Below are 25,350 nucleotides of genomic sequence, written 5' to 3'. Positions count from 1 at the left end.
CTGCGTTTGAATGTAGCAGCAAGCCGGGAGCTTTCTGTGTGGAGTCTGTGAGGGTTTCCTCTGTTACTCTAGTTCCTCTCCCGACAGTACAAAGACAAACTACCCACATTGATTGTCTCTTCCATTGCGTGACAGACAGTCCTACATGTCTCCCATAGAAAAACTTCAAAACCAAAGTGCTTGACACACAACAGACAATAACAACAAATGAATAGAATCAAAGGTCAGAAACCAGTAAAACCAATTTTACAAATGCATTACATAAAACAAATACAGACACAGAAACCAGTGAACCAGACATGAGATAAAAGCAGCATATAAAACATAACGCAATAACAAGCATAAAAGACCCATAACCCATAAAAATTAGTGACTAGTGAGTCTGAGCTCCTCTGGTATCATTCTAGAGTTTTGGACCTGATCCCCTCTAGTTTTAAATCTAGACACAGGAACAGCCAGTAGGTTCTTGTCTGAGTATCTCAGGTTGCTCACAGGCTGGCAAGAGGAGTGAAATTCTGAAATATCCTGGCCAGCTACACCTAGATGCAAAGAGCCTCAAAACTAAACAGTAAATATGCGCTATATCCATTATATGTGTCAGAGCATGGTCACCATGTCACTTTTTTGCACAATGTGGTGAGCTACAATAAATGTCAGTCATTGAGAAGGTTATGACTTAAGGGATGAGGAGTAATTGGTTAGTTACATTGAGTTATACTCCCCTCCATAAATAGTATAAAGCTCCATAAAGCATAAACAGATGCTTCCACATCCTGTTTCCCACGACTAGATGAGACAGTCCATGCCTGTCTCTTTTCTCACCAAATGCATACTGAGATTGGCACCTGGTTCCTCACAGCCTGGAACAGGATAAGCAGGTTAGAGATTTTATGGCTACTAGATGAATTACCTTTCAAAATATTAGGAACTACTTTTCTGTTTCTGTAGGACCTAAAGGTGGAGTATGACGGCAGTCTGTACACAGCTAAAAGTATTTTTTCTATAAATAGGCATATGGTTGCTACCAATATTTAATTATGTGTCATTTTTAATTACGAATCTACAGTCCATATAGTCAGAATCCACCTTATATCACCAAAATATGCTGCATGCTGTAAATGTGGTTAATTGTTCAACATGCTGTGTTAGCATGAAGCACTGGAGACAATTTTCTGCTGGGGACATATGGAAGACTTTGTTTTAGTGTTTCTGTTAATGGAAAGTCTGTGTCCACGATGAAGTAGTTACCTTTCCGAAATCAGGGTCCAATGGGAACAGGTTGAGATTTATTCAATAAAAGGGAAAATTCTTCCAACAGGATGAATTTCGAAAAATAAATCAGTCAATAAATCAGTATAATAAAGAAAGTAATACTTGGTTGAAGAAATTGGTGATTGATGATGGATGTTGTGCCCTCCTCAGGATACATGGAGCCAGCCTCAGGGATACCCCCTCCAGAGACCCCTCACCCCTCTGGATCCAGAAGATGCCACACTTGCCCTGGACATTTACAAACTGGTATATGAGAGTGATTAGATTAGATTGTATTAGATTAGATTTCTTCTCATTCTTCTCATTTATGATTTCCAATACTTTCCTCCTCAGATCTTGCGGTTTACAGGTGAGTCAGGCATCAGCAGCTGGCAGGAGCAGATGTTGGGCAACTATATAGTGGAAAAGGGCCAGAGCCGACCGGCCCTGAGGGACGAGATCCTGGCCCAGTTGACTTACCACACGTGGGGCCTGACTGAGGAGCAGAGCAGCCTGAGGGGCTGGCTGCTGCTGGCCTGCTGCCTCAGTGCCTTCACCCCTTCACCAACATTGGACAAAACCCTGCTCAAGTAGGTGCTACGCTTTGGTTAGCCTTCTATTACAAACAAGGCTTAGTGGAGGGTATGATAAGATGGGATATGATGGGGTTAATGATATGAAGTCACACTGTCTGTAACTGTAACAGTATAAATATGTAAGTTATGTTAGATTTCTATGTTATAATTTATATATTTTTCATATCTTTATTTCTAAGAATTCAAATCCACTGTGTGTAGAATTTTTTATATCATCTTTCAAATTAGTTTGATGGTGTGTTTGGTTTTAGGCAATTAGACGATCTGGTGAAAGTTGATGCAGTCTTTGTGTTGCTTTCAGCCCATTCACCTGTCATATCCAGAATGCATCGCTTTCTGCTACAGTGTCTTTTTTGATATTACCACTCGGGGCACCAAAGTCAAAACTCTTTTAATTCAGCACATAGTGGCTTTAATACATTTTTGTTTACAGTGATGGCTATTAATGAAAGTCATGATGCAATTTTATTTATTTTCATGCACATTTCCACAGAGATGTAAAGTACAAAAAACTGTTCCATACTAGCGATGCTACCAACTTAATTTAAACACATTCATGCACAAAAGACAAATCTCTATGAGTTGGAAGACATTAAAGTCCTACTTATTTTATATTTTATATTTTATAATTGTAAATTTAGAAGAAAAAATAACAATCTTCTTAAAAATGAAAAATTGAATTCATAATAATTAAAACACACCCTTGCTCAGTTCATCTCACTCAAGGGTTTTGCTGCTACAGCCTTACTTGCTCTAGTATGACCAGTAACATATGGTGGCTAGTGTTAGTTAATAGCAAACTTTACATATACATATTGCATATTGTAATATAATATATTACATATTGATGTGTGACTCACATTACTGAGTGGGTTGCTGTTACACTACATTTTAGCGTCTACAATTACAGGATTGTCACTTGTTGCCAGAGGCCATTGTTGGCTATTGTCATCAATAGCTTTTTAAAGAACATGGAATGACAAACCCACAGATAACCGACCCTGCGATTTTAGCATCTTTCAGCTAATTTCTTTCATGGTTTTGCTTCTAGCAAAAAGCTCTGATAAACCCACTGTATACTACTTGCCCAGCACCAAACAGCAGACAGACAAAGTTAGCTAACTAACTCCTGAATAGAGTGGAGGATTTAGCACCTAAAGAGCCAGATATTTTCCTCAGACAGTGGAGACCAAAACAGTGCTTGATGGAGAATGAATATTTGACTTTGTCAGACCAGAAATAGGAAACCAATAAATGTGTCTGATTTGTTAAAAGGCAAATGCTTGTTAATATGTGAGCCATCAACTTTACAAGTCAATAATTTGTCAATCATGTGATGTTTAGCTTATTGTGGAGTTGAAGTGGCTAAAAAACAGATTAATGCAGCTTTAAATTGAATTCTTCCCATGGTTTGCCTCGCTTTTACACTGGATTTGTGTGGAAATTGTTAAAAGACGGTAGTGAAGTTGTGGACATGTATACCGCCACAAGCCTACAATGTGATTAACCATTACTGTATGTTATGTTTCCCTGTCTGAAAAACACTTTACTTGTCTGTGCATGACTCAGTCTTCAGTATTTCCTGTCCAGGTATGTTTCTGACTATGGTCCAGGGGAGTACCGTTCACTGTGCCAACACAAACTGCTCACATCACTGCAGCTGCCAGCCCCCACTGCCCGCATCTATCCCCCCACCCAGCTAGAGTGGACCACCAACCAGAGGAAGGGGACCATGCTGTTGGACGTACACACTTTCAATGGTGAGACTGGCAGAAAGTCAAACTCTTCAGTAAAATAAACCTGGACCAAATTTACTAATAGAAACTCTAACTCTAAACTGTAAAAAGTTCTAAAAGGTTCATAATATCCTCTGATGTTCCTCCGATTTTTTCTCAGATGAGAAACTGACAACTGAAGTGGAGTCATGGACCACAGGAGAGCAGCTGGCCTCATGGCTTCTGCATTACAGGTGCTCATCTAGTTTGGAACATACAGTGCATTTACCTCCCTTCACTTATGAATGTTTCTGCAAATACATCCTCCCTGATTTTCTGCTCCATGTGTTGTTGGTGTGTCATAGAGGTGTGTTGGAGGGTGTGCAGGGCTGGTCAGTGTCTCTTCTGACTGATGACGGTTGGTCCGACCTGGCTGGCTCAGACTTTGTCATGGATCTGCTGGCCGGAGCTGAAGCTGAAGTGCTGCCACCACCAGGCACCCCCTCCTCTACAAACTCTGACTACCTATTCAGCAGCCCGGGAGACAGGTAACACAGTGAACAAGTCATTTGTTTTCTGGGCCAATCCAAGGTTGTTTTAAAGGATTTGCTAAAACAGTGAGAATCTGTGTGTGTCTCCCTCTGTTCCTCCAGAATGCTGGCTACAGATCTGGATGGCTTCATCCCACCAGCACCTTCCATGCAAGCTCCAGGGCTGCCTCCTTTTGAGGGAAACCCCTTGGGAATGAATTATCCACAGGAAGGTAGGTAATATGCAGTGAAATGTTCAGGCAGTATCAGTATGCTTTAAACAAAATACTTATCAGATTGTCAAACATCTTCAGAAACCCCCCTTCCACCACACCTTTCTGACATCAGAATTAGGGGTGCTGCATCTGACAAACTGTCTCTTTGACAGCTTTTCACTCCACCTTTGAATATGTCCATTCAGTTCTTTTGCCTTTAGTTGTGTTCAGACATCTCATACAAACAAATTATTTTGAAGCATACTGAAACCCAGAGGCTGCTACCCCCTTCCACCTAACATGCACGCAACCTGGGACTAACCCTGTGTGCTGCAAGTTTGATGTGTGAATGGTCCTGTTCATCCCTTGGGGGTGTATTGTTTCCCTGTTCTGCAGGTTGGACTCACTTGTAGCCGCGGGACCAAACTCTGTATCACCCATGCAACAAAATGTCCTCCTGCGAGGCTGGTGGTGGTAGTAGCCATCCAGTTGGTGGGCCTCTTCTGGCTTTGGTCAGCCTGCTCTTCTCTTGATGTAGGCACTGATGCAGGTTTTATTTAATGGGTATAAAGTGGATGGTAAAATTCTTACATTGTTATACCGTTTAAAACAACAAATCAAACAGTTCAACCTTGCAGGATCATCACGTTGTACCACATTTCAAAACCACTGTTGTTTGCTCGTGTCTCGGGTGTGTCACATTAGTGGCTAAAAAGAAGTCAGACGTGTTACATCAGTGCTGACACACACACTAACCTACCAAACTGAAAGAGTTATCATAACAGGACTCCTTCCACCTCATTCATTCTTCAACTGCAGCACATCATGCTGTCCTCTGGGTCTATCAGTTACTCTGGATTCACTTTCACTCGATTGTGTTCCAAGTGACTGTGCTCACACTGGCTGACCTTCAAGGTCAAGTAACTGAGACTGTTGCTGGTATTCTGAACTCAGGCACAAGTGTAATCAAGTGACTGCATGGTCCCAACTCAAGGCTGGATTATTAACTGGGCAAAGCGGAAAACTGCTACCAGAGGCCCCAAACCCTTACTGGTCTTTGGTAATGTGTTTGCCAATATGCACCACTACATAAATATCAACTGAAATGACAAGGGTCCTGAGCTATTTTCTGATCTTAATGCCCAGTATTGTAGAGGTAGCCTTGTTCCAAACCTCTAATTGACTAACCACATCTCCGATTTGTTGAGCAAGTCAAACCATTCAACCAATCAGCGATATGTAGACAGAATTAAGAATGAGTATATCATCCTCCTACATAGCTAGCCACCCAGCCACATCCATAAAAAACATTGTCAGAAAAAGCATAAATGAGATTAACACAGGTGTATGTGTTAAGAAATAACATTAAAGACAACATAATTATTTGATTATTGTTGAAAAAACTGCCTTAATTCATTTTTTGGCCACTTAGGGGCTGCACAACAAGCTGTAAACACAACATTGACACAACCTCACCTTATAAAATTGATATGGAAAACATGCTAATAAACAGTTGCCAGCAGCTAAGGAGCAACATTAGCATTCATTTGAGGTCGTGTCTTTGGGCACCTGACAAGTTTAAGTCTAATTTTCACTAACTCATGAGGAAAATATCCTGCTCATAGCTGCAATGTTCACTAGCCAGGCACTCAGGTAGTTCACAGGTAGCTTACAGTGGGTTTATTAAAGCTTGTTATTGAATACACATATCTGATACAGAGATGAGAGCCAGTAAATGGCTAACATGAACATGTTGTCAGGCTAAATCCAGACTACATCCATTGTGTTGCTATCATCTTTCTTCACCTGTTCATAGGTCGTGGTCGACAGATGGATGCCTATGTTGATGACTTGTTTGATCCTGTACTGGACCAAGGACCCCCGGTGAGTGATGTCATCAGATTTATTTTATCATTCAAACTGTGACCTGTGATTAATGTAAAGGTTATGTTTGCCTGTTCCCGAATAGCGTTAAAGTTTTATACTGTAGGGTGCACAGTGTGCTCACTGGTCTCTGCTGGATTGTGTATCTCTGGTTGTATCTTATTACTGAGTGTGTGAAGTCACTGGCTTGTATTTCCTGTCGTCTGTTCAGTGGCTGCACTCCTGTCTGTCACTCACTATGTAATGTATCACTGATGTGTGTGTGTGTGTGTGTGTGTGTGTGTAGGACATGGAAAGAGTGGCCATGCTAAACCGCAGGATGAGAGGTGGAGGAGGGATTGGACCCATGCAGCCTGGCATGTATGGAGCTGGTAGGAAAACTAGATCTCCTGTTGCATCTCCATGAAACATTCCACACCATGAGGATCACTTAGTGTACTGTATAGTTGTATTATAACACACTCTTAAACAGCTGTTCTTCAACCAAACTAAAAAAGTCTTTATTTAGAAAAAACATCACTTTGGTTATATTTCAAAATTTAAAATACATTTTACATCTACGTCTCATTTTGTCCTTAGAGGTGTTAATGTTTTGTAAGCAAGAGCTCGGAAAAAAGTTTATTTGACTCTATGGAATTAGATTCATGTCTCATTTGTGAGGATACAATTGGGAAATTTGAGCACAGAACAAGATTGTTTCCAAGCACATAAATTATATACACAAAGAATACTTAAAGAAAACTAAACTTTGCTCTGTGCTTAATAATTTTATTGTGTGCTGTGTTTCACATCAGCATAAAATAATAAATTATTCTTTATGGGAAAATAATATACATGTAATACGGCAGATCAAGTCAATTAATATAGCACAAAATAACAAGCTTTACAGTGACAAGGGCTTTACAATCTGAACAGCTTAAACCACCATCTCTCCTTAAACCCGCAGTTTGGATTTATCCTAAAAACTAAGAAGAGCATCATAGGAGGGATTCCTCTTCCAGAAATGGACAGACATACAATAGGTGCTACGAATGATTAGGAAAATCGAATTATAATAAAAATCAAAGTTTGCTGGTAGTAGAATTACACTATACCACAGAGGACTCACGTATAAGCAAAATGGAGCATATACTGTACATCAAGTTAATAAGTATCATAGTTACACATACAAATTTTATTTTGTAATAGGTGACTTAACTTTTTCAGTCTCATCTTAAATCACACGCTTCAGTTATTGAACAGTAATTAGAACTGATGATTCTGTTTTTCAGGTATGCCTATGACAATGCCAAGCTATCCTATGGGTAAGTGAGGAGATTCATTTGTGTCTTCAAGAATCAAACTTCTTATGTCCTGCTGTCTTAAGTCCTTTTAATATGAAGTAAAGTGCAAAAAACTGTCTCTTTCAGTTTTCTAATCTTTATGTCACTGTGTGGTTTATGTCCAGGAATGCCAGTAACTTCAATGCCCAGCTATGGTGCAGCTCCTATGATGCCAGCCATGCCAGGTATTTCCTCAATATCATACATTTTAGTGTATCAGTTTGTTCATCCAGTAAATTCAGAGTTCCCTCTTTGCTATTTAAATCTTTAACTCTTGTATGTCATAATCTCAACATAGCCATGATGATGCCTCAGGCTCCCATGCCTGCTCCTGCTGTCGCTGACCCCATGCAGATGGCAGCAACCCAGCAGGCCCTCATAAACCAGCAGGCCGTTCTCATGGTAAGGGCCAGCACACTTAGGATATTATCTTTGTAACATTATGGTCCACTGGTGTGCCACAAGGCTCAGTTTTAGGTCCATTATTGTTTTCAGTATACATGCTTATTCTTTGTAAATATGCAATTCATTATTATTTTTATGCAGATGACACCCAGCTTTATGTGCCAATAACACCTGCTGACACCAGCAGTCTAAGTACACTTATACACTGCCTAAATGAGATTTAGTGTTGGATGTCCAACAATTCCCTACACTTAAATGAGAGCCAATCAGGCTATTTGGCTCATCTGTCTCTGTCCAGTCGATCCACAATCACCTTGGCAGTCTGTCAGTATATGTTAAACTCGTCAGTAGAAAACTGGGAGTACAGTTTGACTCTGACTTTTAATTATGTTCACAATCAACTGCCTGCTGTTAGCTTCTGTTGTTTATTGTGTTGATTTTACTTTATATTTTACATGCCTGTATTTTAGTGGGTTTTTTTTCCCATGTGCATTTTAGTGTTTTATCCCATTTATTGATTATAGCCTTTGATATTCCATTGCCTTGTGAAGCACTTTGTAACTATTTTTTGATAAATGCTATACAAATTAAGTTATTATTATTAAAGTTATTATTGTGGTTGATTTTTTTTCATTCTGTATTCTTCCCTCTCCTCAGGCCCAGCAGATGACAATGCAGGCGATGACTCTGTCCCAGCAGCAGACGCAGGAGCAGCAGAGGAAACAGGAGGAGAAGCAGAGGAAGGAGGAACAGAGGCAGAGGGAGCAGGAGAGAAAGCAGGAAGAGGAGAGGCAGCGGAGACGCCGGTCTGAGCGGCGCTCCAGGGAACGCTCACGCTCACCCTCCCCATCCCGTCGATCTCCTTCACCCCCACCCCCACCCCCACCTGCACCCGTCCAGCACAAAGCACCTGTACCAAAACCCACCTCCAGCTACAGGCAACCTGTGCCTGAGGTATTTCTGCATGTAGTGTTCTCTATTGCTGCTTTTTAACACATCTTTATATTATGACACCAGATTTTTTAAATTCCTTTTTTCATACATTTCTACAAACTGTCTCTATTTATATTCAGCTTAAAACACCCCCACTTGTTTTTTTTTTTAAATTTTATTTCTCCTTATTATATCCTATTTACTTTTTTACGCTTGCTGTGGCCCATTTTTCTGATGGTGATTATTTATATTTTGTCCAGTCTGTGTGTTCAGGTGCCTAAAGAATAAGACTGAACATATTTGATAGTGTCAACAAATGTCATGGAAAGACCAAAACCAACAAGGCTTCAGTCCGTCACTCAGTTCTTTCTGAGTTGCCTACTCTTTCTTAAAAAAGGGGTCCCAAATATGCAGTTTCATTTTCATAAATAAGCCTCATAAGTTCCTGAAACAGCTGGTCACTGTAGGTTTCAGCAAATGTTACTCAAACAGGAGGAAATAGTCCATTTGTTGGAGACTACTTTCAGCTGGACATTATAGACGACATGTATTATTGAGGGACTCACAATTATTCTGCAGTCTATTGAGCCTTGAAAAATTGAGCCTTAAATGTAAATAAAGTTTTGTAATGCACAATGTGAGCTGTAGTGGGATCAATGAATTGCTGGTTTGGGTCTTTCATCAGATTTGCTAATAAGAATTTAAAAGTAATTTGTGGTGACATGTTGTTTGTTTATTACCTTGACAGCCAGAGAGACAAGTGGACTCACCAGATCCAGATGACCTGCACTCTTTCAGAGAAAAGAGGGCATTCTTCAATAAAATGGGTAAGTGGAGCCGACCACTGATCGTTAGTGATATATGTAGCATCTTTTTTTCTTTTTGACCAAACAATCTTCAAACTCCTAAACTGTCTCTTACATCTGCACAAACCCCACTGCTTCCTCCTTTCCTTTGAAGAGCATTGGAACTTGGTGGAAGTGATTTATGCCATCATCCCATTGCTTAAAAGTATGATAGCAATTTGTGTCTTCTAGGAGATTTCCCACTATATCCAATTTAATGTAACATGCATAGTGCAGAAGAGATTGATAGAGGCTACAAGTGTTTTCAGTTAGTTATTACATGAATGTCTCATTGGCTCATTGATGTTAAAATGCTAGAAGTAGAACTTTAAATCATCATATTTACAACAATTTTCCACTTCTGTCATTGTTTCCTTGTTCGTCACCATGTCTCTCCTCCATTGTCCTCTAGGCACTCATCGACAAAGTGAATCCAAAACCCCCAAACCACGTCCAGCCTCCTCCAACCCACCCAGACAGCAACACTCCCCGCCTTTACGTCAACCATCGCCTCCACCTACAGCACCTAAGCCTGAGGGTGAGAAGATGAGACAAGTAAAGGGGGTTACATAAAATCCACAGAATAATTTGTGGAATCTAGAAATATTAGGAATATTTAACCCCTTTACCCTCAAATAGTTATTTTGTTGACCAAATCATGGGTAGCTGAGCCCATAAGGAAAAAGAGCACATAGCTTTTTCTTTAATCTCCCTGTCATCCTTTTATGAGATTAAATATCTGTTGTTTTTGTTTTGTGAGAAGATACAAACTAATTATATAGAAAATGAATTGAAGAGCTTGGAGTAATGTTTCTGTATTTTCATCTCCCTCAGTGAACCGTCTTCCCTCCCCCCCTGCTAAAGAAGCTGACCCCCCAAAAACAACACCCGCCCCAGTACCTCTCTCCAAGCCTCAGCCCGAACCCACCTCCAACATCCGGGAAATCATCAAACAGTACAACAGCCGACCCCAACCAGAACCCCAAACCTTTGAGCCTGTCAGGTCAGTGTCAATGATATACTCTTTGCAATCAGTTTCAGCTGATATTATGTGTAGATGGATCTTCTACATCTTGTTTATAAGTGCAGCCAGGATGAGGTGAAATCACATTCACTATTCTTAAAATAAAACATAGGTTAGGATGTAGGGCTGTGGTTAGATTAGGGCTGGTTGGTATTGGTACCAATACTAAAATAATACTTTGTCCAATAACTTAATTTGGAGAATATAAACAAGTTTTAACCCTTTTCATCATTTAATGAAATATTCCAAATGCATCAGTGTTAAAGAACTTTGCTTACTAATCAATATTTTTATATTAACAATGGATCAAATGCCATGTAATTTGAAGACAGTTGCATGTGGTGATGAACCTGCAGAGAATTATCACCCAAGTTGCAGTTCACCTCAGCTCTACAAAGCCTTTCAGCTTTTGTAAGCTAATTTTGTTTGTTTTGGCCTGTAACTCCCTAATCATCCACCTCATTTACAGCAGCTGTTTTCAGCGAACCCACTGAAAACTATATGTACATGCCCACCAAACAGCAGACAGACAAAGTTAGAGACTAACTGGTGAACACAGTGGAGGATTTAGAAGCTAAAGAAGCTAAAGAAGAAAGTTGGTGGAGATCATAACAGTACTCACATTCATCAGGTGGACACAAACATGAGTTCAAAATGCTAACTTTGCTAAAGTTGTGTACCTATTAGCCAAAACAACTTATAAGGTGATAATATGTCAATGTTGTGTTTCCAGCTTGCTGTGCTGCCTCCAAGTGGCAAAAAAGCTTTAAATCTTAGTTTTAAACTTCCAAATTAAACTTCCAAGTAACTTTTTAGAAACATTTTTTAACTTTTAAACCTCCCATTCTTTGTTATAATTTTATTAATTGTTGATGTATTTTTCTGCAACCTTTAAGAGGTTCCTGGGGGTTTCCAGCTAAATGAGGAGTAGACTGATCCCACAGTGGCGTCGTTCACTAGAAACAATAACTAATGTTTCTGATTCACTGATTTTGTTCTCTTTGTAGACATCCTCCAAGGCACTTTATAAAGAAGGGTGATCCCAAAGCGGAAGCTCTGGCCAAACTCAGAAACAAAGCTCCAGTGCCACAAGAGAAGGTCAGAATGGTCTGAAAAGTCTGTATCTAAATGTCTGTAGGAAACAAATGTGCTATTGTTAGGTTTATTAATGTGTCTCAGACTGAGTATCTCCACCTGGAATATATTATGATACATCCTCACATTTTCTGCTTCCTGCTTGCAGAAACAGTGGGTGCCTCCTCCACCACCACTCCAGCCTACCATGGAGCAGCCTCCTCCCAGGCCCCCCTCCCCACCGTCTTCTCCTCCCTCCCCCAGAGGTCCACGCGCCATCTCCAGTAACATGAAGCAGAAGCAGCGTTCCCTGGAGAACATGTTCGGCTCCCAGCGCTCCCAGCAGCCTCCGTCTTCTCCCCCTGACTCCCCACCTCCTCCTCTGTACCCAGAACCCATCCTTCAGAACATCCCCGACCCGCCGGACATGGCTGCTCCATCTCTCAGTGGGTGTCCATTGCCTCACAGAGCAGTCCCCAAAACTTAAATTGATAACATATGTTATTTAATTATATAAAGTGAGATGTATTGTGAGTCCCTGTATTCCCTGTAGCATTCAACCTAACAGGATCCAGCGTGAGAGTGTTCATTTCAGTCTTTACTGTTTATTAACTGCAGATATGATGCCAGGCGAGGAGGGCATTCACTCCCAGCTCCACCGCTTCTCTGCTGGTGTCTACTTCTCTCACTCCAACACACCGGGAAAACTGTTCCTGCGCAAAGAGGTAAGATAAACACACACACACATAACTGAACTCTACCCCTAGACGTGACCATAATTGTGACCTGAAGACTCACTGAAACTTACAAAGACTAGACAGAGAACACATAATGACTTTTGATCTTACTGGGGAGAAAGAGGCGCATATTGAATGACTTAATTGGTAATTTATACTGCAATCCACATGCAAGAGGGACTGAAATTGAGTAAAAACTGTATGTTTGGATGAGATGGTGAACTGGAAACCTCCCTGTTATAAATCCACTTCTCTGTCATTTGTTTTTATCTCCAGGTGTTTTACCCCCGAGAGACGTTCAACCGGCCCTATATCCTCAATCTGTTATGTGAACAGGTGAGTATATTTAGAGGTGTCATCATGTTTTATAGGCTACTGAGGAATCCCAGTGTATTTATCTGTCTTGTAATTCATTACTAGTTATCTCTCTTGCCTTTCAGAGACAGTAGACATCAAACTCTTGATATTTTCATGGTATAACATGTTTTTTAGATCATGAGGGACACTTACTCTGACAGCTGTTTGAGGATCAGCAGAGAGGAGAGGAGGAAGATGAAGGATCTGCTAGGTAAGAGTGTCGACAGGTGTGGATGTATATGAAGGAGCTTACAAAATAAACCCTGACAGTTGTTATTATGTTGATAAAAATCTTTTCATTACAAGCAAGAGTTAGGAGGGAATTCTTCATATCCTACACTGATATATATAAACTATTCTTTCTAAATTTGTTTCTGTATTACTTTTCACTCTTTTGTCCCTCTGTCACCGTTTTCCCTCTGCAGCAAATTTCAATGTGGGAACGACTATAAGCACCATCCAGGATGACAACATGAAGAAGAGGATCGTCATCGCTGCTCGGGACAACTGGGAAAACTACTTTACTCGCCTGTTCCCTGTAAAGGTCAGCACGACAAAAAGAAGAATGTTTTGTTAATTTTGGGGGTTGTTTTTGCCAATATTGAAATGTAACTGATTCCATGATCGCCTACATAAGAAAGTCAACATTCTTTTAGTGTAACAGCATATACAGTATTTACACAGTATCCAAGCCAGTGCTAATAACTCATTTCTCACAATACTTTCATTAGTTGAAGTTAGTGAAGGCTAGAAATTCACTACTTGTGATTATTAACAAGTCAGGTAAATGTGAAAGATTGGAAACATTGATGGTCTTACATCAGAGCCACAGTAGGAGCCATGTCAGGCATTTCAGGGATCTCTCCTATGTATCTGCTGCAGTTGGACAGTGGGGATGCTCAGTTTTTGGGTGTTTCTCATCGTGGCATTCGTCTCTTGAAAGTGGTCAAAGCATCAGGCATCAACCCCACACACCTCCATCTGCTCAGAAGCTACAGGTAAACATGCAGCCCACACATACACACACACACATAACACTCCTCCTGTGGGCAGCCGTAAGTGGAGGCTGCCGTATAAACAGATAATGAATGGTAATATAGTAAAACACAGCTGTAATAATATAAAATAGGTTTTCATAGGAGAAGTTATGATTGTTGACAAATACTGTACATGAATAAACACTTAAAATGTCCTTATATCTGCTTATAACTGTACTATAGTGTGTTATAAACCATTTATTAAATGTGTATATACTGCTAAATAGAGAGACTTAGAGTAAAGTGTTTCTCATTTTTGACCTTCATGTTGGCAAAATACATATACGTAAAATACAATACAATACCTTGCTTTGAGTGATTTATAATTTATAAACTTTAAAAAAAATAATTTTTCTATTATAAGCTATCAAATTATACAAAATGCTTAATTGGTGATGGTGCAGACACAGGCATTATCTACTATTCTTTTGTAAATTCTACTTCTTACTGAATGTTGGATGCAGCTACTTTCATGCTAATTCACAGTAGCTGGTGAACAGAATGTTAACTCAGGCCTGCGTGAATATAGTTTTGCAGAGCTGATGTCAGTTGACCTCAATGGTAAAGACAGAGTGGAACTGGAGTTGAAGAATGAAAACTTACTGCTGCAGTCCTCCAGAGCTCCTCAGATCACTGCCATGATCCAACTCTTCCTCCAGGAGCTCATCAAGGTACCACTTCCCTCTTCATCATCATCTTTTGGCCATTGGGGTCCCATCTCATTCAGTTGATATCCCCCAGCTCTGGTGGATGTGTTAGTTTCATCCCTCCAGCAACTGACAGAAACTCTTAAATGATCTGCCTCTCTGCTCTCCAGGACTCGGGCCATGTGGTCGCACTGAAGAGTTTTGTGACAGATGACAAGAGTCTGCTCACCTTCAGCAGGGGTGATGTCATCAAACTCCTGCCAATGGAAGGACTCCAGACAGGTGAGCAGCCCGGGGCAACAGACAAAACAAATTGTGTTAGGTGTTTCTGAGGGAAGGCTGACAAGTGTATATTATTATATTATATCTTATACATCATAATCAAATACAACAGTGTCCACCCAAAGCCATATTTGTGCCACGTTTCAAACATGAGTTAAGACTGACAGCTATGTTAGTTGTTGGTAGTTAGTTGGCTGATAATTAGTTGGTATATATGTATATGAATACATATAAAATAAGGAAATACTTCAAATGTGAAGTGTATTTCACTTTATTTCTTTGTTTGATTTGTTTTAATTTAGGCATTTTACATCTTCCATACATATAAAATGAATAGGTGTGAGTTAATCTAAATGTAATTTACAGTATGGTTTCTATAGTTAATATTACGCTGTTACTATAACTATAGTACATCATAATTATTACGCTTGTATGTGTCTTATTAGATTTATAATGTATATCAGCTTCCTGTCAAATAACTCCTCTGTGTGTTCCACCAGGCTGGCGTTTTGGCACCCTGGGAGGGCGCTCTGGTCTTTTCCCAGAGGACCTCACCCAGCCATCTGCAGCCCCAGACTACCACAGTCTCCACCTTGATCGAAGAGATGATAGGAGGAAGAGCATGAGGGCCAGTAGACCTAGTAGTCCACCGAAGGGCCCGTCTCCAGGTCCCATCAGCATACGCAGCACTGACTCAGAGCCGCCCAGCAAAGAGTTAGAGATCAACTCGGCCATGGCTGAGTTTGCCATGAAATACTTCAGGTATGATAGAAGAATGATAATTATTGTTGTTGATAATGTGAGATGGTTTGGGTTCATGGACTATGTCGTGGCTAATTTTGGGCTACCATTATCTGTTTATCAAAGAGTTGGGACGACAGGTCTGCCAGCTAACGGAAGGAACTTTGCAGAGGTGGTTCGACACAATGAGGTAGCACAATACAAGTCACAGTACATGTCCCATGTTTAGTCACTGCTCATACTGTATGTACTATACACTGTACACTGACACATCTGTATCATGCTGTATTTATTTTCAGGGGGCCATACAGGAGTCCCTCATTCTCTACAATGACCCTGAAATCAATGATTTATCAGTCAAGTGCTTTATGGGTGAGTGCTTCAACATTGAACATGCTAACACACAACTGTTTCACTTTGACTCTGCACTATTTCTTAATCATTTCTCATGCTCACCTCTCCCTCCAGACGTGATGCAGTTCATGGGTGACGTGCCGATGAAAAAGAATAATACCCAAGCAGACTGCCTGGGCGAAATCCTACTGGTCAGTGCTCATTCAAACCATGTATCTGTGATGAATGGACTTCAAATAGAAATTAAACTATGAGTTTCTCTCTTCCTTTCAGCTCGGGAAGGAAAAAGAGCTGCTGAGAGATGAAATCTACTGCCAGGTCATCAAGCAAACCACCAATAACCCAACCAAGTGAGTGCGTGTGTCGAGTACGACAACTGATTAATGCAGCTTTAAAAATAAATCAAAGGGTTTGGAATGAGGAATAAATACAGTAAAATCTACAATGTGCCTCCGTGCTTTTGCTAATAGAATATAAAAGTACATCATGTTTAATGTTGCATCGTGGCTTGACAACTATGTGACAAGTATATGATAAATAGTTATGACATTAAAATTATTATTATAAATACACAAATAAAAATTGTGCTTCTCCCCAATAGCCATAATAACATGTAATCAGTGCTGGAAAATAACATTTGAGGTTTTTGTGTTAATATTACTTGAGTATTTCCATGTGATACTACTTTATACTATATTACTATACTATATTTCAGAGGGAAATATTGTACTTTCTATTTATTTGACAGCTTTAGTTACCTTTCACATGAAGATTTGACACAATGGATAATATAACAAGCTTTTAAAATACAACACATTGTTAAAGATGAAACCAGTGGTTTCCAACCTTTTTAATTTTGTCGTCTTACAAAAAGCAGTGTGTAGTCGGGTCACATTTCACATGTCTATGAGTTGTTAACAGCTCCACCAAATAGTGATTTTTCCCTCTAAACTTCTTACATGCTTTCATTTCAATAAATGTTCAAATGATCCAATATTTCAGCAAAAATCAAAGATTAGAGAAAAAGTCCAAAAACTGAAAACAGATTTGTGTATCAGAACTTTGTTTTTTCTTCTTTCCTCTCCCATTAATCATCTCACCACCCCTCAGATTTATCTGCTGACCCTTTCTGGAGCTTTGTACAAAAGTTTTTCCCCCATTGTAAATTTTCATTGAAAGTAATCCACAACACACAAACATATGAGTCTGTAGTATACTCACTATAGTGCTTTTACTGCTACACTCTTATAGTTATATTAAAGTTATAAATATTCTACCTTTGTTGGAGAGAAATCACACTATTTCTTATTCTCGAGTTGAATCCCAGAGATGACCTTTCTCATGATTATTCACAAACGGTTTGATCGATTGCTGTGTGTTGCCTCCACAGATCCAGCTCTACTCTCGGCTGGCGGCTGTTGAACCTGGTGACCGGGTTCTTCCCCTGCTCTAGTACTCTGCAGCCCTACGTCTCACGTCACCTGCACGACATCTCTCAGGACTACGAACACCCGTACCAAGGTAGAAGAAACACAAGACAATGCACACACTCTGACATCACTTCACACGCACACTCCTAAATACACTAAATGTTTAGATAAATACCTCTTGCAGTGCAAACACTCTTTATAACATCTTTGTCTACAGAGCTGGCAAGTGTGTGTCAGGATAACCTTAAGCGGTCTCTCAGTTTTGGTGGTCGCCGTAACATCCCCTCACAAACTGAGATGGAAGCCATTCTGGCAAGTTGACCTACTCACTAACGCATATGAAAGCACACCTTTCATGGTTCCATCCTTCTCAGTATCTACAGCAGAACTGACTGTGAGTGTGTCTTGGTTTTCTGCAGGCTGGGAAAACCTCTCGACGCGTTCCGATCAAGCTTCCAGGAGAGGTGGATTTCTCCATGAAGATACGAAGCTTCAGTGTAAGATTTATTTATACCTGCTTATCTATGCACAATAGTCTTTTTATTTTGTTTATTATGAAAATCTATGTTTGTATTTTTTATCTTCGTCTAGATTGTAGCAGATATGGTAACAGAATTCTGTAAAGAAATCGGCATCTCAGATCCCATAGAAATCAAAGAGTTCTCCATCCTCGCCAACAGAGAACAAGGTAAAACAGACTCAAAATCTGCTGTAATTGATGTAGAAAGTGTAGTTAGATTCATCTGTCATTATGTAACCTGACGCGCCAGATGGTTTGTTACACAGAACCATCTGAGAAGTCATCCTTGGAAACTGTTTGGAAAAGGGCAGGTGATTGGATGAACCATCTGTCTATTACTGTCTTACCTTACGAGGCAGCTGGATTCATGAGATCACAAGATCCCTACAAGAACCCTAACCCTAACCCTAACCCTGATTATGCTATTGGCAGCCTGAAACAAATAAATCCATTCATAAATAAAAATAACATAAGTAGATGAATTCATCAACATGTCAAACGATCAAATATAAATATAAAATGCTTATACAAGTATACGACTACCGTACATTTCACATGAAACTGATTTCCATATGAACATCTGTGGAAATTCAAGAGGAGCAATTAACAATGGAGCAAGTAGGAGCGTCACATTCTATAACATATAACTGCTGCGTCCCCGGTTTGAATCTGGCCGGGGACCTTCGTTGCATGTCACTCCCCTCTATCTCTCTCTTGGCCCTCACATTTCCCGTCTGATTCTCTGACATCATTAAGTGAAATATTTTGTTAAAGGATATCGGCTTTTTGTTCAGTTGTCCACTGTACATGGATATATTTTGCAAGTAGGCCTCAACAAGACCAAATAATAACATATAAAGAGTAATAACAATGAGAAAGACTTCCATTAAAGTAGTGGTGAAGGAATTACTCCGATTAAAAAGCAAAAATAAAGGTACAAAGTATTAATAACACACTGAATACTCTAATCAAAAGTAAAATAACTCATCATGCTGAATGGCTCTTTTCAGAGTGTTATATTATTATACTGTTAATACTTGTTATATGATATTCTTGGATTTTTATTACTGATGCATTAACATATAAGCAGCATTGTAATGTTGCTGGTGAAGATGGCTGTTAAATGAATGCAGTGCAGTAAGAAGTACAATAGCTCCCTGTGAAATGTAGTGCAGCAGAAGTATAAGAAAAAAATCATAAGAAAAAAAAAATGGAAAAAGTAAACTACAAGTCCCTAAAAGTTGTACTTGGTTAAATACTTGAGTAAAAGTACTTAGTCACTTTCCATCTGTCCACTACAGACGAGGCCGTAATGCTTGTGAATGAGTGTGTTCCAACTGTGCAGGAAATGTCATCTATCAATATAGTATGTGAACATGTAAATTATGAATCAGTTCAAAATTAAATTAAAGATCAATATTTTATTTTTTCTTCCCTGGTAGGGGGATATTAGGTGGATATATTAGTTTAAACTGCATTCAGTGTAACTTGCCTTGTCAAATAGACTTTAGAGTGAGTGAAGAGTGGATACACTGAGCCATTTTGGATGATGGGAACTGAAAAGCTTCATCTTGCTTTTGAACTTGAAATGAAATGAACTGCAGTGATGGTTTTGCTGTGATCAGGGCATGTTACAACTGTCAGTGAAGAGAGTCAGATAAAAAAGATCCTCTCCTCCTCCTCCTAACTCCTCTTCTCCTCTGTCAGATGGGACGGTGCGTCCTCTCCATGCTGAGGAGTACCTGTTCGACTTCCTGCTAGATGACGGCTCCATCTTCCTGTCACTGAGAAGACTGATGTGGAGAAGCCCTCTGTCCTTCAACAACGACCTCTATGTGGACTTCCACTACCAACAGGTAACACGATGAGTTCCCCGCAGTCTGCAGCAGGAGAACATTCATATCTGCTGGTCCTGATTCCATCTAACTCTTATTGTCTGTTTCTTTGTGTGTGTGTGTGTGTGTAGCTCCTTGGTGACTACCTGAATGGGCAGCTGATGCTTGCCCCTGCTCCAGGTAGTTCCTCATCAGTCCAGCAGGTAGCAGAGCTGTCAGCCCTGCAGCATCTGGCTCGTGGAATGATGAACCAGCCTTCGCTGTGAGTCACACAGACTGATATTCTCAATAATACAACACTCATCACTTAAGGAATATCATCAAACTGGACTTTACATTGTGCATTGCATTCAACTTCCACTGTTTTTATATAGTTATTATAAATTCAGTCAATTTATTAGCACTACTCAGCCTGTGAAAACAGTTGTGTAATGTCTTTAGTGGCTCTAGAGAAGGGTTGTCAAGGTAGAGTCAGGATGTGGTTAGCCTAGCGTAGCATAAAGACTGAAAGCAGGGGAAACAGTTCAAAGTTCAAAGAGACACTCACAAACACATCTAAAGCTCACCAGTTAACATGTTGTATCTTGTTTGTTTAATTTTTACACAAACAGAACTGTAGTCATTACAATTTTTGATCTTAGGTTAGTTGCGTTCTGGAGTTATTTGTTGACAGACACCACATTATTCATTCACACAGTATTTCTGTGCAGTGTCTGTGGCTACAGTGTGTGAGGGTAGTGTGGGGCGACTGTAACTGCAGTAACTGGGTGGAGACATGAATCATATTTTTCACAGGAAGCTGTATTGAAGAAAGAAACAAATTAATAATGTAATGTTGTTTATAAGAACTAAATATATGTATCAAGGTAAATATAGAGAGGTAAATGAGAATACACGTCACCACCACGTCAATAGTATTATTGTGAGATATTAAGGGAGGGTATTGTAATTTTTTGTAAGTCAGTAGGAGTATCCAAAGAAAATATTATTGATAAGGCTGCAGAGGGCCTTGCTTTTATATGAAGTCAATAATTCAGCCCCCCTCCCCACCCTAATAATTTCCACACAGTCCCTAACTTCAGCTTCAATGTGTTGAAGACCAGCAAATTCTTGCAAAAACAGAAAACTTTTGGTAAACAGCTCCAAATGTATGCACATGATTGACAGTTTGTTGTGTGTATTTCCCCATAAGATCGGAGATGAAGGACTACCTGCCCTCACAGGAGGGGCTCAGCAGTAAAGTGGAGGAGATCCACTCCTTCTGTCTGGGCCAGCTGGCTGCCATGCAGTCCCTCCACCCTCAAGACGCCAAAATGCGATTCATTGGTAGGTAGGACGTACCTGCTCCTCTCCCCTCCTCTCCCATTTGCTCTGAATTGTCACTGATGTATTTGTCTGAACCTTGTCCTCCAGAGTTTCTGAGGACCCTGCCTCTGTTCGGCTCCAACGCTTTCTTGGCCCAGAAGGTCAGCCAGCGCGGATGTCCCTCTCCCTGTGTGATCAGCATCAGCCATGAGGGAGTTCTGTTCCTTCACCCTAAAACACAGGTACTGACAGAAGATAGTAGTCAGTAGTAAAACACTGCATTGTTACTCTATGCAAAGTCCTGTTATTCCACATGTTTTAAGAGCTTCTCTTGACCTCCACTGATTTGGAGGGACATGTAGTTATGAGATATTGTCACTACAGTCAGAACTGGACAGATGACAGCACATGTTCTCCAACAACAATCACTATTAAGGAGAATTTACAGCAAAATATGTCAGATAAGACAGATTTCAAGAAGAGGAGGAAAATAGAATGGATTGAATGATCCATTTAAGCTTGACAGTCAGCAATGATGTTAATGCTCATATTTAAAATGTTTTCTTGAAGGACAGTTTGAGTCCTTTTTTTTTTACATTTAATGCCTCTAATAGTATAAAATAATCCTCTTCAACCACATAATACCAGATTTGTCTTTCAGTCTGTGTGCAGTCAGACACAAGCTGTAAAAATCTTGAGTTTTGTCTTAAACAATCCTGCAGAAAGTCCATCTTGTTAGGTTGGAAAAGCTTCCAATGAGAGCCAGATCTCTCTACTGATATTAATGACATTCATCTCCAGTAGCAGGTGTACAGTACATCTCTGATGGATGACTGACTGCACGATATGTAGCATTTAATAAAAAAATGAAATTCAGCCATCTAATGATCTCTGTCTCTTTGCACTGCAGGAGCAAGTGTTTCTGATTCCTCTGTCAGATGTGCAGGCCATGCGCACCATCCGCCCCAAGAAACGCAGCAAAGTGCCAGCAATGGACATCAGTTATGGCGATCCAGTCCGTCCCAAAAAAGTCACCATTCATCTCAAGCAGGTAATGACTACAGTACTGACTGAGAGGAGAATACTTTTTTATCATTTTTTTTACAACCTGGGTTTCATTTTTATACATTTGGCAATAAATCCAATGGATTCACAAAGGGAAAGTGGTGATAATGTAGCCGAGTTCTGAGAGAAACCCTCTCATAGTCTCTGGCCATGTTCTGCCCATAGAGCATGCTCAGTATGCATTCATCAGGCCAGCATGGAAATGTCAACCCTTGTTTTCTGTTTGGGGTGCTGGAGACCTCGGACACACTTTAACAGCTAACAAAGCATATATTAAATAATTTTATCAACTTGATATTTAAATGAATGATTTAATGATTTAATTTTATGAGAATTATTAACTGTAATAACTGTATATCCATGATTTTGAATTAACTGTGACCTGATTGGTTAACTGTGATAGACATGGACATAAGAATATTGCAAATGTGTCAATAGATAGAGAACAGAGAGTGTTAACCTTTTAGTGCTGCCACAAACAAACAAATACATATTTGAAGGGAAAAGATAGATTTTGCAATTATTATTATTTTTTTTACATATGGTCGGCGGAACCTCAAACACAATATCACTTAAACATCAGCTTGTTTTAGCTTATTACCTACTGAGAATTCTGGTATGCGGTGAAATCTTAAATGTCATCATTTGTAAAATCCTTGAGATTTTGCATTTATGTCTGATTTTAATCTTCTTTTTGATCTTTGTCTCTGTCAGGCCAAGCAGTTGTGCCACACCCTCGCTCTGATAATGGAGGAGTTGATCCGGCCATCAGTCACCAGCTCCATTTCAAATTGCTAGTAGAGACACACACACACACACACACACACACACACACACACACACACAGTACTTATCCTTTAATGACCGACTTCTGTAACTGACTTTTGTGTTGAATTTTTTTGTTATTTATCTTTTTTTGTGTGTAACTTCTTAAACAGTGTGTCACTGATGAAATAGACTGAAGAAACATGAATATGCACACATGCAGATATTATCTCCAGTGTTCAGTCTAGTGATCAAAGAATATAAATGAATGCAGGATGGATTAAGGTAAATCCACTAATTGTTGCAAGATTAATCAAGAAGTTAAATTTGTTCCTTTTATGCATTAAAATTTCTATGACACCACAGCTGAAATGTAAAGTTTGTTAATCATTATCGGTCGCTAATGTGACAATATCTTGTAATATAAGTGAATAATTTATAAACATTAAAGACATATGTTGATTAATTAAATCTCGCATGTTTATTTTTTTAAATATTTTCTCACAGGCATAAATTATTTCCAGAAAGAAAGGTTTATGTTGTACGAGTGAATCTCTGTCACAACTACACTGTATATGTCTGCTGCACCACCTCTCAAGTAGACCTAGATCAATATGAAACAATTAAAGAAGAAAACTAAAAGCAGCTGTAGTGATGACATTCATGATAGCAGTAAGTTGTTTTCTTTTTCCTCTAACAATATATATCAGTCACTCTAAAGCAAGGTTGCCACCTCCTTCAACCATAAGCTCACAGAGGGAGTTTTCATATTATTCCAAAAGAGAGCAATCATCTCCTGGCCTGAAGAAATCTATCAACACTGACTGATTAGAATTGACAGCTAAGTTCTCTGGGTGTATATCTAGAATACACTTTGCATGGAGGGGAACATTCTTACCCAAAATCCGGGATATGTTCTGCGTAATACTTTCCCAAACAACAACAAATATCTGCAATGTCAGGGAAAATTTTACTGGAGTAATATAAGTTTGCATTAGCCATTTGTACTGCAATAATTTAATTATTGTATTGATTGTATTCTGTTGTGCCCTCTAAGCATGTCATGCCAATCTGCTTCATGTATATCTTCCCAAATATCTATTCTCCATGCCTCTAGATTCCTTTTTGAGACACTAAAGTCCCATAGAATAATGATACTCTTTTATTCAGATATGTAATTGTTAGGTTTCCAAGATTTGTCAAAGGTGGTTCAGACATTAACTCTTTATATTTTAATAAAAGCTTGAAACCTCCATCATAATCATGTTTCTGTTGATGTCAGAGATGACACAGGTCTTTAACAGCAGGGGGCAGCACTGCAGCATCAACAGTCTGCTCTGTTTCTGCACTGTCCCCTTCATAAATCCTAATCATATACTTAGAGGGTATAAATGACAAAATAAAGCTGGCATTGATATTGTTTGTAATTTTTTGTTTCCATGCATCTTCACATTTGTCTTATTATTTGTTTTTTTCGACTGTACCTTGTCTACCAGCAGCAGACTTTCCTCCCTGCTCCAGTTTGGTTTTCTTTTTGTTGAGATTGTGACAAAATTTCTTATAATTACAGTATATCATCTGTCTCAGTAGCTTAACTTGTTGTTAATGTCATGTGTTATTTGCAGCTGGAAACATCAAAATGTCACACAAATAAAATGAACTTAAAAAGGCTTTTGTAGAATAAGATCACTGAGTAAATGTAAGTTGAACAGTGAGAAACATGTAGGGTTAATCATTTTGTCCTCTCTGAGCATACATACATGTGATTAAACATGTAAATGCTTGAGGGAGCTTGAGGGAGAATTTTACAGTTTACTTTTGTAAGTACAGGTAAGTGGCTTGATAAATGGGTCTTATTCTTCATGCATTCTTCCCTTTTGACAAAGAATATTTAAAGTTGACTTTAAAACTGGCTCTTTAGCAAATTCTGAAGTGTTCTTAGTTTGACAAATACTGTTCAAACTAACCATCATTTTCTGCTCACCTCTAGGAACTTCATGGTTGGTTATTACCATGCAAGAATATTTCACTGCAGTAGTTCAGATTAAAGAAAAAAATAATAAAAAGCTCTAAAAAGTCTGGAATTCCAGCAGTGGAGATCAGTTACTGCTGCTCAAAAACCTTTGTATAGTTTGCATATGTTTTTTCTATAATCCCATTTTAAATCCTAAAATATTTTTTTCTGAACCCAGATTTTTAATAATAAAAAAACACATTCAGGTCTACAATTTACTCAATTAATTTGGTGGGGCTGGTGCAATAACAGGTTGCATTTGGGTAATATGAGGTCAAATTCAGCATGGTATAAATTTATATTCTATTTACACAAATACAAGTACATGTTCCATCTTTCCATCTTTCACTGGCTCCTACAAGCAGGACTTGTATTCAGACCCTCTCTCTTTTCAGTTGGAAGCAGCCTCAGCCAGAGCTGACAGGTATTGATTTAAACACCGTGTGAAATTACACTGTGGCGGCAAC

The 25,350-nt window shown here is 39.3% G+C and overlaps 1 protein-coding gene across 5 annotated transcripts in view; it reads left to right on the top strand.

Annotated features, from left to right (window-relative positions):
• Nucleotides 1–22,936, top strand: part of myo15b (myosin XVB) — a 37,894-nt gene extending 14,958 nt beyond the window's left edge. For all 5 annotated transcript variants that reach the window (XM_067576294.1, XM_067576296.1, XM_067576295.1 and 2 more), the window contains 39 exons: nt 1,423–1,518; nt 1,606–1,841; nt 3,438–3,607; nt 3,744–3,816; nt 3,928–4,110; nt 4,216–4,325; nt 6,124–6,191; nt 6,478–6,562; nt 7,463–7,495; nt 7,639–7,698; nt 7,812–7,915; nt 8,576–8,872; nt 9,600–9,678; nt 10,109–10,234; nt 10,531–10,699; nt 11,728–11,818; nt 11,964–12,240; nt 12,413–12,519; nt 12,808–12,867; nt 13,024–13,099; nt 13,314–13,432; nt 13,771–13,886; nt 14,455–14,596; nt 14,743–14,854; nt 15,355–15,616; nt 15,722–15,785; nt 15,895–15,967; nt 16,064–16,140; nt 16,223–16,299; nt 17,340–17,470; nt 17,597–17,691; nt 17,799–17,876; nt 17,971–18,067; nt 19,607–19,755; nt 19,866–19,996; nt 20,927–21,060; nt 21,148–21,281; nt 21,950–22,090; nt 22,819–22,936. In XM_067576294.1, the coding sequence (XP_067432395.1) occupies nt 1,423–1,518; nt 1,606–1,841; nt 3,438–3,607; nt 3,744–3,816; nt 3,928–4,110; nt 4,216–4,325; nt 6,124–6,191; nt 6,478–6,562; nt 7,463–7,495; nt 7,639–7,698; nt 7,812–7,915; nt 8,576–8,872; nt 9,600–9,678; nt 10,109–10,234; nt 10,531–10,699; nt 11,728–11,818; nt 11,964–12,240; nt 12,413–12,519; nt 12,808–12,867; nt 13,024–13,099; nt 13,314–13,432; nt 13,771–13,886; nt 14,455–14,596; nt 14,743–14,854; nt 15,355–15,616; nt 15,722–15,785; nt 15,895–15,967; nt 16,064–16,140; nt 16,223–16,299; nt 17,340–17,470; nt 17,597–17,691; nt 17,799–17,876; nt 17,971–18,067; nt 19,607–19,755; nt 19,866–19,996; nt 20,927–21,060; nt 21,148–21,281; nt 21,950–22,090; nt 22,819–22,902 (4,716 nt within the window). In that variant the 3' untranslated portion in view covers nt 22,903–22,936. The remainder of the gene's footprint in view (nt 1–1,422; nt 1,519–1,605; nt 1,842–3,437; nt 3,608–3,743; nt 3,817–3,927; nt 4,111–4,215; nt 4,326–6,123; nt 6,192–6,477; nt 6,563–7,462; nt 7,496–7,638; nt 7,699–7,811; nt 7,916–8,575; nt 8,873–9,599; nt 9,679–10,108; nt 10,235–10,530; nt 10,700–11,727; nt 11,819–11,963; nt 12,241–12,412; nt 12,520–12,807; nt 12,868–13,023; nt 13,100–13,313; nt 13,433–13,770; nt 13,887–14,454; nt 14,597–14,742; nt 14,855–15,354; nt 15,617–15,721; nt 15,786–15,894; nt 15,968–16,063; nt 16,141–16,222; nt 16,300–17,339; nt 17,471–17,596; nt 17,692–17,798; nt 17,877–17,970; nt 18,068–19,606; nt 19,756–19,865; nt 19,997–20,926; nt 21,061–21,147; nt 21,282–21,949; nt 22,091–22,818) is intronic.
• The last annotated feature ends 2,414 nt before the right edge of the window (nt 22,937–25,350 follow it).

Source organism: Thunnus thynnus, chromosome 20, assembly GCF_963924715.1.
Source record: "Thunnus thynnus chromosome 20, fThuThy2.1, whole genome shotgun sequence".
In the NCBI taxonomy this organism is placed as follows: Eukaryota; Metazoa; Chordata; class Actinopteri; order Scombriformes; family Scombridae; genus Thunnus; species Thunnus thynnus.
The sequence above is the reverse complement of the archived record's forward strand: the minus strand, read 5'-3'. Positions and strand labels throughout refer to the sequence as shown.